Below are 13,855 nucleotides of genomic sequence, written 5' to 3'. Positions count from 1 at the left end.
CAAAGTTCAGCGCCAGGCGATGGAACAAGATGCCTGCCTATGTGTGTAAAGTTCAAAACCTGCAAACCTGAAACTATCCAGACTACCCATGCTGGGGAAACACAATGTTCTTCTTGTCTTTAAAGTCAGAAGAGAGTCTGTCTTCTCTCTCTGATGACTTTTAACCCAGCCTCCATAGTGGGAGAGTAGATTGAAACAATGATGGTGGTTTGCCGCCATTAAACGTGGTGCAGCCCCGCTGAGAGGAGGAGCATTCAGTTTAAATCCAATTACTTACTTTGTTTTTGTTCAAGTTCCTGAAACACAAAACTGTTCTATTTCAATTTGTGTTTTGGAATTCCCAAAAATATAAAACCTTCGGGGACTTTGCAGGCACCAGAATTATTTGTGCAATGTGTGTGTGAGGACTGCAAAGTTTCAGTCTCTGGGGTTGGTAGCAGCTCATGAGCCACCCACCACATTCTGAAATTTATGCTGTAATTTTTCTACCTGAAGTAATAAGGGTAGGGTGATTATGAACAGCAATGCCGGTATGTATTTCATTATGTTGAAATTACTCCTGACTCCCTGAGGTTTTTTTACTACCTGTATGCCAAAAAACTTATATTGAAGGGTTGTTTTCAGGATTGCAATTACAGTGCATTCTGGGATAGCAGACAGCATTATGTCTGTCTTTGTCTCATTCCTGCTGACATTCAATTTCAGTCTGGTTCATAGGCGGCAGGATTCCATCGGACTGTAATTGTTTTTTGAGGTTCCAATCCGCTGCCTAAATGCGTAAGTATAACATCTAAAATGCAGTCAACACCAGAACACAAAGTGTGGAGATTCTCTTCCTCGAGTCTGGGAAGAAAATGATGAGTAGCCTATATGGGCCATGAACTATGCTGTACTGTGACATGTTATCTCTTTGACAAAAGAGTTTTCTTTTGGTTCATCTTACTAAAACTATTACAACACAGTCTGCATTTCAGAGATGAAACATTTTTTAAAAGACAAAATAAATATTGTATTCATTAAGAGTAATCCAAGCAAAGGCTTTGAATTATTAATGATTTTTCTCGACAGTTTGTTCCTTGGCTCATTATCCTGGCTTGGGAAATGAGTTTGCTGAAAAGTGGCCAAAGCGAGATGGCTCCTCTCTCCCTCTCCTCGGCTTACCAACACGCCACATTAAAGTGAATCACAGCAGACAGCTGCAGAACGCCCTTTATGATAATGCCTCCTCTACAATTACAGCTTTGACCTTCCCACGTGGAGAAAGACAGGGAGACATCCACTTAGCATCGCTTTCAAACACTAAGTGGCCGACAGGTTAGGCTTTAGGGGCCACCTTTCACCTGACATTGGCTTTTATCTGGAGGATGGGGGAGCATCAGACAGGAGACAGACAGATGAGATCTGTCAGACAGAGAGAGGAAAACCTGGCACACCACCTTGTTACAGTAGGTGGAGTCATCGGGGTTAATGTTGCACAGGGAGATTCGCTATCTTTGTGTGCACCTCTGGCAGGAGGTTTATGTGGATGGACTGACTATGAATCAGTTCAATTGATTCTTCTCCCAATAATAACTAATCCTTACCTTAAGTAATAGTCAATAACAATAGCTAATGATTGTCCTATAGGCTTTTCAGATAGACTCCACTGAATCCAGGGTTGCATAATATACAGTATATTACTGTAAGTATGTAGGCCAGTATATTATCCTCTGAGGAAACTTGGAAAATGCATAGTAATTAATATCAGTCCAATAACGGGGTAGGCCCTATGGTATTTCAGCTGATAATTGTTGGCCAATGAGAGACAATGATCTATTTGAATTATCAAGCAAGACATGGTTCCCAACTATCTATGCTGCATGTCTCTCCCCATCTGTTTCCTGCCAATCTCTACTTTTCACTATAAATAAAGCAGGAAAGCCACCCAAAATATAATATACTGTGTATATTTTTAGACATAAATAAGTTACTTCATAAGTTTGCTTAACTGCAATTCTCCAAAAGGGAAATACATAAACATGTATTCTTACTGTAGTAACTAAACGTTTTAAGTTAAAATAAAATATAAGGGAAAACATGGGGGTCGCTGGCACAAAGTCTTTTGAGATGAGGTTCAGCAGCAAAGTCATGAACAGGTTTCAGAACCACTGGTCTAACAGTGTAGCAATGTTTCTACATATGGAGAAGTATTACTAATATTGTATCTACATAATCGTGTAATAGTTGAACATTGTTATTATAATATAGTGTAACATTTGCAAAAAATAACGCAGTTACACTATACTATAGTGTAATAAGTGTTATTGCATTATGCCATGAATCATGCCGCTTTTATTGGAATATAGATCAACTCAAATCTTCAAATCCCAGTTTGCAGAAGATAAGTATGTCCAGCATGCAAAATGAAACAGCAGAGGAAACTACCAGGGGATGCTGGTGCCAAAAGGCATTGTTCCTGCTGGATATTATGCAATGGGTGAAGTCTCTATTCAGCCCTTTCAAGCCTCTGTCGACATTTCCTTGTACTGAAGGTGAAAGCACTTTTCCTGATGCTGTTTTTCTCCAGTCTTCCCCACCTCACCCCACCCCACCCTCCAGCATTTAGTCGATACACCACTGAAGATTCTCATTTTCTACACCGTATTGATGCGCCGATGATAACACACTTGAAATGAAACCCGGCTTTCTATAGCTAATGCACAAGATGGGGCCATGACACCTGTATTGCAAAGGATCTGAAGGAACAGCCTCATCATGAACATGCAGCGATCACTCTGACATTTTTGGTTTCAGGCTGGAACCATATTGCACTAGCCATGAAAGCAGCAATATTCTTAAAGAGGGCGCAATAAACTAAGATGATACACTGATCTCTTTCAGAAGGGACTCATTTTCTTTTGTTGCCGAACCCTGGTTAAACTCTATACTGATATAATCATGGCATAAAATCAATTTCAGATTGCAAAGTTTATAGCAACCAAATATACGTTTTCAGAATAGGAAGGATCTGCTGAAACGGCTGACAGAAAAAGCTAAGGAAAAGTCCACATTTTGGTTAAATTTGATAACAGGTGCTGGTATTCATTTTCCACCGTGGTTATGATGAAATCCTGGTTAATTCTGTTTGTAGAGCAGAGGGGTCAATTGGGTATGGCAAGGTGGCAGCTGCCATACCTTGGCTACAGGGGAAGAAAAATACAATTTACCTATTAAAATTCATCATGCCTGTTGCCAAGGTATGGCGACATGACAGTTGAAGGCGCCTGTGCAAGACACCAGTCATGTTGCCATACCTTAGCTTTTGCTGAACTGACGCCACTGTTGTATAGAGCAAACAACTGGCTAAGCTCCATTCAGAAATGAAAGACAGGAAAAGAAAGATGAAAACCTACCATTGGCTTTAATCTATCACTTAACTGAGCTCCATCCAGCTGAAATAAACAAACAAACAAACATGAAATGGTGGAGATAAAATAAAGTCATGATAGATTGACTCACATTTGTGGACGAGAATCACATGAAACATGAAACAGTCATAGGTTTCTAAAGATTTCCTTTTAACTCGTGCAAATCGACAGAGGCTGGATTTATTTATGTTTATCTATTTATTATTGTGGGCTGGCTGAAAGGCGAGACCAGTATGTTATACCAAAACTTTAGGTGAAGTTTATTCTCCTCAAAAAAATTACCGACAGTACAAAGGTAGGGCCCTTGAGGAGCAGCGTTCTTGGTGACATCTCCACCAACAAGTGCGACCTGATATAAATAACAACAACACGTGGGCTCGAGATCAGTATGTTATATCAGATGTTATACCAAAACTTTATAGACCAAGGTTATTCTCCTAAAAAAACAGACAGTACAATGGCCGGGCCCTTAGCCAATGAGGAGCAGCTAAAGGGTAGATCTTTGTGCCCATACATGCTGTTCCATGCGAGCCCACACTGTTTCGTAGCAATAGTATTTCAAGTTATTTATTAATTTGCTGAGTTAAAAGTAATGTGTAGTTGCAACATCAGCCATCATAGTGCATTTATGTTGCAGCACGACAGAATACAGTGAGTGCAGATCCTCAGTGAAATGAATGCCTTTAAAAAAGGTCAGGAGAAGCATAAAGGAGGCGGGAAAATGGCTACGACTGGAGTTACAACCCATTACACCCGTTGGGAATCTAATTCAGGAGGAGCTCGTAGTGTACAACGTGTCACTAAATCACCTGTATTTAGCCCACCGCGAGCCAGGACACCATTACAGCTCGATTATCAAGAGTGCCATGCAGCCTTGCACCTCAAACCATGAATAGGAAAGAAAGACCATAAATATTTGATTCCTGCACTGCCTAGTGTATGACTCCCTTTTTTCTTTTACAGAGAATTCGTTTTTTTTGTTTTTGTTTTTATTATTATCGTTTTTTTCTAGGCCTGTTTCAGCAGGGCAGTGTTATGGAGTGATGCATTATGCAACAGGTCTACAGTCAATAAGGAACGACTGCTCCCTGACAGCCTGCTGAAAATAGCTGGCAAACACTTATACCCTGTACAGCGGATATGGGAGAATGGGAGAATATGCACACATTTAACTTGTTGAAGTTGAAGCTATATAGCTTTCAATCAGGGGTTGTGTGAGTGACACATTATTTCAAACAGTTGAATGGGTTTTAAAGTAAGATTGGAGAGTTTAGATTCAGCTGCAGTTATGCTTCTCTTTCTTCCAGCACTATGCCACTATACTTTAATAGTAGAGAGTAGAGAGTGACCTGTGAACATTATACCACAGAGAATACTGGATTCTGACTAACCAGAGGGTCTGCATTAATTGCAGATAACTGCTCGGCTGCGGTCTCATCACGGTTTTAATTAATATGTTCTGTATAATACGCTTTATTACAGTATAATGGGTAATTTAAGCAAAAAGTAGCTACAATATTTTAAAGTCGCTATACAGCCCTTTTGATATTGTGGTAACTGGTAAAAGGCATGCAGCTATCGTATGTGATTGCTAATTTGACTTTTCCCACTGGAGTTAGTACATTTATTCCAAGGTTGCTGAAAAATATTAGTGCCAACACAAAGTTCCTATATGCCCTACAATGAGCCTATTGCCCCAAGATATTAATAAATACTAGAATTTATATCACCTCTCAGCCATGTAGTTTTCAAAATATATAATATGAATTATTCATGTAGGCATACCGTAACTGTCATGGTCATGGCCTCTGTCTGTCCCATTCCCCCTCTGCCATTCCCTTTTCCCAAGAAAGAACGGAACAGATATCTACATCATTTTCTCTGTCCAGCAAATCCAGATGGCAGATCTGTCCCACTGGGAGGCAAACTGGAGCCGGACGTGTGATGGAATGCCGTGTAGACTTGTCCATGAGAGCAGGAGTGTCGCACCAAATTCTGGGCCCTGGGTACAAGGATTCACTTTGGGGCCCCTGTGCTTTAACTATTGAAAAATAGCAGATATACAAGCTCACAGCGCGGCACCGAGTGCCGCGCTGCGAGCAGGTAGATCTGCTATTTTTGAAAAATCATGAAAATCTTTGAATATTTCAAATCCTTCTAAGGTTTTTTTTTTTTTTTTTTAAACCTATGTTTCGACGTCAGTGGAGCTCAAACCTTTTCATGTGAAGGAACCCCAAAATGGTATGTATTTGGCCACAGACCCCCATCTCAAAATATTTAGTTCCAGGGACCCCCCCCAGAAGCAAAATTTGAGTTACAAATGTTCGCTTAAAAAATACATATATTCAAAGATTTGCACACATTTTCACGACTTTTCAAAAATAGCAGATCAACAAGCTCGCAGCGCGGCACTCGGTGCCGCGCTGTGAGCTTGTATATCTGCTATTTTTCAATAGCTAAAGTATAAAATAATTAAGGCCCCTCCAACACCTTGGGCCCTTGTAACTCAGTCCCACTTTCCTACCCCTTGTGACGCCCCTGCATGAGAGCCAGGTATACCAGCTGCTTATGAATAAACACTATTTCTGAGTGATGAGACCGTTGTATGTCTGCTGTGTGGATGGATGTTGTGCACACAAAATAAAAACCCGATAAACAGATGAGCCTTTTTGTGTTGGAAGTCGGTAAAGGGGACGGGTTCAGTCCGCTTCTGATGTCATGGACAGGGGTAGGAAAAGTGGGACTGAGTTACTAGGGCCCAAGGTGTTGGAGGGGCCTTAATTATTTTATACTTTAGCTATTGAAAAATAGCAGATATACAAGCTCACAGCGCAGCACAGAGTGCCGCGCTGCGAGCTTGTAGATCTGCTATTTTTGAAAAGTCGTGAAAATGTGTGCAAATCTTTGAATATATGTATTTTTTAAGCGAACATTTGTAACTCAAATTTTTCCTTCTGGGGGGGTCCCTGGAACTAAATATTTTGAGATGGGGGTCCATCTCAAAATAAATAAAGGTTTGAGCTCCACTGACATCGAAACATAGGTTTTTCAAAAAAACCTTTGAAGGATTTGAAATATTTAAAGATTGTCATGATTTTTCAAAAATAGCAGATCTACAACCTCACAGCGTGGCACTCGGTGCCGCGCTGTGAGCTTGTATATCTGCTATTTTTCAATAGTTAAAGCACAGGGGCCCCACAGTGAATCCTTGTACCCAGGGCCCAGAATTTGGTGCGACACCCCTGGTCATGGCTGTCACTTTTAAATAATAACATCAAAAACAAGATGAAGTAGCAGGAGGGTTTTCCATCAGGTTTTTAAGAAAAAGCCTTCTATTTGTTTGTTTGTTTGTTTGTTTGTTTGTTTGTTTAGCTCACCTGCACATTCATTCTTGTCATTCTAGTTAGCTTTTCTTTTTCATCACTTTGATTCCATTTTCTGTTGAAACCAGACAGTGTACTGTCATTTCTAAATCAAATACCACTACACAAAATAGAACACCTCATTATGTATATGTATGAGGACTGACTGCATGTGGAAGACAGTGAGATTCACACTTCATTTGTTTGGTTGAGAGTGATTTCCTGCAGGTGTGCCAGGAGTCTCTACTGCTGTTCAGATCTCCAGGGAACAGAGAGAAGCACCCAACTGCAACGCTACAGCCTTGTCCTCATTATATCTAGCAGGACGACCACATGTTTCACTTTGTTCCCTTCTTTCTCTCTCTGTCTCTCTGTCCATGGTTGCGTCTGAGGTCCCTATTCTGATCTGTCCTATCCTCTGTCCTACATCCTAGCTCCTACAGGAAGTACAATTCGGTCTGCCATTCTTTTTTAGCTTGATGCTTCCTACCACCAGGAGGTGTTTGCAAGCTGAGCCAAAGATATAAAAAGCTAGATACTGTACCTCATCCGCTGCTGCAGTTCATTGGCGCAACCTGTGAAAAAGTATTGGCGGAAGTGTAGAAGTGTGGAAAGCACGCTGCCACTCAAAGTGACTTCTGGCCAATCACAGTGCAGCGCAGGATCTTGGCATGAGGAAAGAATAGCTTACATTTTTCCCAGTGCCTCTGGGAAAGAGGGAGTCCCACCTCTGGCCTACCGAACGTCCCCTTCTGTGACGCACACGGAAGTGTGCTTCAGAATTCTGGTAGCTTGCCTTAAAAATTGCCGCTACTTTTTTACAGACGCCCCAGAGCCGGAGGACGCGTCTACCTTTCTATGTCTATGAGCTGAGCCGCATGACGAGTGCTTACTCCACCCCTCCAGCTGACAATAGAACGCCCGCAAGGGAGATGGCCTATCACCTGTGATGTTGTCATCAGACAGAAATGGACGTTGCGTGACATGACACTTGTAGAGGAATTGACGTCCCACTTCTCTAAACAAATGTTTATTCTTTCCTCGCTCCTCTTCTATGTTTCCTCAGTGGGAGGGACTAACATACAAGGAAAGGATGCAAGTGTAGGAAATAGGATTTAATTCAAGGACCTGAGACGCAGCCCAAGTGTTGTTCACCTAGATTTGCCACGTGTCTAAACGGGACGCCTGAGACACATGCACCACCCAGCTGTCCATCCACTTTATCCTGCTCTCAGATTGACATCATTGAAAATTCAATTCAATTCAATTCAATTCAATTCAATTCAATTCAATTTGACAGGCTGTTTTGGCATGCAATTTCATGATAGTGTGAAATCCCCCCCCCCCCTCTCTCTCTCTCACTCACTCTCACACACGCACGCACGCACGCACGCACGTACGTAGGCTACACACGCACGCACACACGCACGCACGCACGCACACACACACACACACACACACACACACACACACACACACACACACACACACACACACACACACACACACACACACACACACACACACACACACACAGACTACTTCATGAGAAGCTGGCTCGTCAGACCGATCTGTGAAGAACATTGCAATATTCGTTGAGTGGTAATTGAACTGTGTTGTGTTTCCTGTACCTGACCTCATCTACAGGACTTCACAGCTAATTACCAATACAATGCCACAAGAGTTATGAGTCAGATCGTACGTGGCAGGCCTGTGACAGCCCAATTCCTTCCTTGAGATTGAAGCATGAATTACTGATCCCGTTAACCTTGTCATGTAACGTCCTTCAGATCCTGGCCAAAGACAAATCACCACTTCTGTGTCATGGCTGCCTGCACTGTCCTTTGGCAAAAAGTGAAGCTTTGTTTCTTCAGCAAATACAAAACGAAAGAATGACGGCTCTTTTAGATCACTTACTCCAATGTAATCATTATGTGCATGTTTCCAGTCTCTGGTCAGCCCTTTCAACTCAACTGCAGGGCCACAATCAGCCATAAAAGTGGTTGAGATCTGGAAGCTGAAGGTCACAACTAATGGTTTGGTCATTCATCAAAGATTCAGTGAGCACTTTTCTTCCTGGAATCCTATCACAATGGAAATCCCTCAACGCTCAGAATGATTTACCGTTTGTTGGCATGTACCTCCCGTTTCAAGAGTGGACCTAGACATTATGACAGAACTACAAGAAGGCTTAACCGCTTTGTATCTGTAGTTTTTATGGTGATATATTCATTTGTTTCTTTGATTTTCTTGCCGTCACCTGGGTGCTTTGATAAAGGACTCACAGAATGGTGAAAATATTTCCTTATTTGACAGGTAAATAAATCAGCAGAGTTTGCCTCCCTTCTCGCAGGAGACAAATGGCAATAGTATGCAGATGCTGTAATGACATTCCACCATGTAATCAAAACACCAGGCATATTTAATCAGAGTGGGGGGGGGGGGGGGGGGGGTTGTTTTAGCTTCTGGTCTGATTCTGTTTCTATGTGGGCTCTAATTACTTAAAACACTTCAGTTCATTTCAGTTTGACTTTATTATGTTATGTGTATTATAAAACAATTAAATATTTGCACTCTCTCTGCCTTAACACAAAGCATAGACACAACATCTTTCAAAATCAATATAAAAAACACTACATGCTCTAGCTGAATAAGAATGTGGCCAGATGTTTTAAAATGCATTTACACTATAAACCATATCCTCTGCCTCGGTTTAGCATACAACTATACCTACAGTATAATATTTTAAGCATTAGCGTCATACACCTCGTTTCAATCGCTTCAATCAGGCTGTCAAATGAGGTGTATGACGCAATGATTCAAATATTATACTATAGATACAGTTGTATGCTAAACCAACGATAAATTACAGAGGCAGAGGATATGACACAAATGGTCTGATGACTGATGCCTGATCTCTGATACACCAATGACGCTAAACTGTTGGTAAAGTCTTGCCACCACCACCCCAGCCTCCACCTTTCTAGTTGAGAGTTTTGCATGGCTCAAAAATGAAAGTATCTGTAGGGTAGATAATAAGAGTTCTCTATGGAAACATAGCTGCTGGCATGGCATACTGTATGCAGATTTTTTGGCTGATCACTATACGTTTTGGGGGTAAATTGTGTTTTTCTCATCCGGTTATAACCTCAAACGCCTCCTCCCATCTGCCTATAAGAACCCTTTAGCTAGATGGGACCTGAATGGCTGTCAGAAGGCCTGTTTAAGATGCCCCAAGTTGTGCTGAATTAGCTTGATTTTAAAAGTCAGTGATTGTTGACCTGCTGTCCAATATAGCAGCTATCCACAACCTCCACGCTGTCCAACCTCTCTGCTGCCATCTGTTCTCTTTAGTTTGTTCTCTCAATGACCCTCTCTCCTCTTCCTGCTCCCCCCCCCCCCCCCCACCCTCTCTCTCACTCTCTCTCGCTCTCGTTCTCTCTCCCTTCTCTTTTCTTGCCTCTTCTACCTTCACATGTGGCAATATCTAATAATGTATTTTTAAAATTATGTATTTTTTGTGTGTGTTTAATTTAAATGGTATGATTTATTTATACTTGGTATAGATATTCTGTATGTGCTTACCACTTTTCTGTTGTGCAGCCACACAACCCGGATGCAGCCACCCAAACACACGTTAAAGTTGCTGGCAATAAATGTGCTCATGGGATTTGCCATTTGTAAAAAACGAATTTTTATCTTTTTAAATGGCAGTGAATAGAAGTTTAAATCCACACCTCCGTACAACAAGGAATTCTTCTCTTGCCAGCTTCATGTGGCGATAATTTGATATTATCTTTCATACGTTGTGTCTGTCTGTGAGAGGTATAAACCATGCGAAAAGGACCTTCATTGTGTGCTGGCTGTTTCCTAACTTTCACATTATCTTTCAAAGACAATGTCATATAGGCACAATACAGGAGGGAATGAATCAGCATTTTCTTTGTTTAGGCCAAAATAAAACCTCCCCGTGCCTCCTTCCAGACCTCTGCTCTAATTAGCTTCATAATTGGCAGAAGTGCAGAGTCCCCTTTGTTGCAGACAGCGACCGAAATGGAACAAAATCAATACAGCGTGTTGGAACCTCGGGACAGGTCGATAAGCAGCCGGCATGAACCCCTCCTTGTCGCTGGGCCTCCCGTCCACGCGGGCCGCGGACAGACCTAGCAAGAAGAGGGTTACCACCCACCACTGTGACGTCCTCATCTGTCCTCCCCTGCCTAAAACCAAAACTAGAAAGGTTAGCTGTGCTCTCGCCTCCACCAAGCCGGGAGGTTCGATCCTGGCACCACAGAGACGATGCATCAAGTCAGCTGTAATTAGTCTGAGACAAATCTGTCATTGGTTTTTATCTAAATGCTATCAATAAGTGACTGTGCACTCGGCAGGGAGATTAGATCTCCTTTTAAATCAATTAAGAGAAAATGGGCGTCATGAGTAGCCTACATCAAGATAGAGCAGAAAAGGAGCTAATAAGATAATTACAGTTAAGACGGAAGATTCATTAGGCTGTGTGGCATCTTAAGTCAAGCAATATGATGTCGAGACTGAGACTGAATGCAAACAGTTTCTCCCACTAAAAAAAATACACTGTTTAATTTCTTATTACAGGGAATGAAAGCAGGTTTGACCTCAGAATTATGTAACAAAATGCGATATGCAGTAAATGTATTAGGAGGCATGGCTTCATGCTTGATATAGATAATATAGGCACTAGGGTCCTGCTTGACCAAGTACGGAGGCATACAAAGTATGAGGGTTTATGCGGTTACAGTACATATCTGAAAATACACATTAATGTGAATCCAAAATATGAATATAAAAGACTGTTTAAACAAACAAGCAAACAAAGACAAATACATTTCGCATGCACAACACTAATGATGAAGAAATCTATGAGATCTATGAAAAAGTTTAATCCACAACTCAAAGTTATCTCTCTCTCTCTCTCCCTCTCTCCCTTGGCCTGAAAAACAAACAAAAGAATATCTTTAACTCTTGAGAGCGCCAAATTAAACCAAACGGACCGGTACGGGTCCGTTTGGTTTAATTTCACATTCTTACGAGCTAGATAGTTTTTAAACATCTGCATTACTTAATTTACGTCTTAATTTAAGACTACACGATTAGAGAATGGAGAAGAATTGTTGTTTTGTCAATGTTTGGCCGTTATCTCTCCTATGGTAGCAACATCAATACAGCATGGAATTGTGGACAAAATCTTTATCCAACGATAACAGAATATTCTACGTTTTTGGTCTGACAGGCGTCATCAAACTGTGGTCCACGGCTCAAACGCCCAACAAACAAAGGACCTTGATGTGGGAAAAAGTTGAAGACCACTGTTCTAAGGTATGTCAGAGTCCTCTCTCTCTCTCACACATCCAGAACATCTCATCGTCACACGGCGAGGCGTTCCATCCACCCTGGTGGTCATGTGAAGGTACTGCACCACCCTGGTAGTCATGTGAAGCTACTGCACCGCCCTGGTGGTCATGTGAAGCTATTGCACCACATCCTCTTTCCATCCCAGATGTTTCCTCCATGTCTGACTGCCAGTTATCCTGGAACAGGTTGTGTTGTGGTGAGAGCGGTGTTCCGTCCACCCACAGCCAGCCTCCATTGTCATCGGTAGACAGACCCATCCAGACGGGTCCCTTCTCCTCTGGAATTAGTGTCAGGATGAACTTCTGTTCCTCGTTGCTGTTAACGACCAGCAGGTGAGAACGGGCTTTTTTACACTTCCTCCTGGCCTCCTTCCACTTTCTCCTTCTTTTGGAGACGCGATAACAACTGCTACCCAGACACCTCCAGTCGTTGGCGCAGACTGTACCATCAAACACGTGCTGTAACTGTAACTCCTCCATTTCCTTGCTGAGGTTGAAGTTCGTAACGTTTAAGCGTTCTCGGCCCACCTTCAAGTCGATCATTTCCGCGCGCAGCTTATTTATGTCTCTCTTGAACTGCACAGCGTTTCCTATGATCACAGTGAGCAGCAGGAAACATGTCAGTCCTAAAGCCACTGCAGCTCTGAATGAAGCAGTAGTGTGTTCCGCATGGGTTGGACCTGAGGGCACTGGCGGCCGCTGGCCCCTTGCGGTGTCCTGCTGCGTGTCGTCTGGAGATCTCTCCACCACCCAGGGGTTCTGGTAGACGGTCAGGTTGTCTTGAGACACGTAGATGCTCACTATCCTCTCCACCCTCTCGTCTGTGTCCAGGTGGAGCTGCTCTGTGGGGAAGTCTCGCTTGGCGCAAGGAGGTTCTTCACACATCGTTTTGTCCTTCAAATAGTTTTCTAAAACGTCCTCCAAAAAAAAAAGGTCCCGTAATTGACTTTAGTTATCTCTGCCTTATCTTCTCAACTCTGCGGTCCACTGTGGTCTCTCCCTCTGGTCTATTTTACTGAAATCTACTGCGTTTGTAGTAGAATAAACTCTTTCCTGGTCTGTTTTTACTGAAATCGACTACGTTGCGAGAAGAATAAACTCTTCTCTGGGCTGTGCAAGTAGAGATATGTGCTCTGTTCTACTGTCACTGTGTATGTGAGGTAGAAAGGGAACTCGTCACAATGCTGAGCACGCAAACAGGGAAGTATGGACATGGAAGTGTGCGCTATAGAGGAAGTTCAATGATACATTAGACCTGTTGCATCTGAACAGGTCTAATACATCTGAACATACAATACTGTGGTCCGTTTTTGCTTCCTTTTTCCATTTGACTATAGGTCATACAGTATACAGTATGTTTGGTTACATTGAAATATATTAGTATTGTTCTCTCTGTCTCTCTCTCACACACGCGCACGCGCACACACACACGCGCACACACACACACACACGCACACACGCACACACACACACACACACACACACACACACACACACACACACAGGGTTATTTGAGTTACAAATGTTAAAAATACATATATTCAAAGATTTACAACATTTTCACAACGTTTAAAAAATAGCAGGAAACGCGGAGAGAGATGGGGAGAGACTTGCAGCAAAGGTCGTCGGGAACTGGACTCGAACCCGCGACACGCTGTCAGGCATCAGAGCACATGTGGCACGCGCCCGGACCGCAAGC

At 42.4% G+C, this 13,855-nt stretch overlaps 1 protein-coding gene across 1 annotated transcript; it reads right to left on the bottom strand.

Moving 5' to 3' along the window:
* Positions 1-12,126: 12,126 nt before the first annotated feature.
* LOC308302470 (asialoglycoprotein receptor 1-like) lies at positions 12,127-13,041 on the bottom strand (the record flags this gene model as incomplete). The annotated part of the gene is made up of 1 exon (XM_080746725.1): positions 12,127-13,041. The coding sequence occupies one exon, from the start codon at positions 13,039-13,041 to the stop codon at positions 12,127-12,129; it is 915 nt and encodes a 304-aa protein (XP_080602851.1).
* Between the last annotated feature and the right edge of the window lie 814 nt (positions 13,042-13,855).

The sequence above is a fragment of the Nannobrachium achirus genome (genome assembly GCF_963921795.1).
Source record: "Nannobrachium achirus genome assembly, chromosome: 17".
NCBI classification, from domain to species: domain Eukaryota; kingdom Metazoa; phylum Chordata; class Actinopteri; order Myctophiformes; family Myctophidae; genus Nannobrachium; species Nannobrachium achirus.
This window is presented reverse-complemented; position numbering and strand designations above follow the sequence as displayed.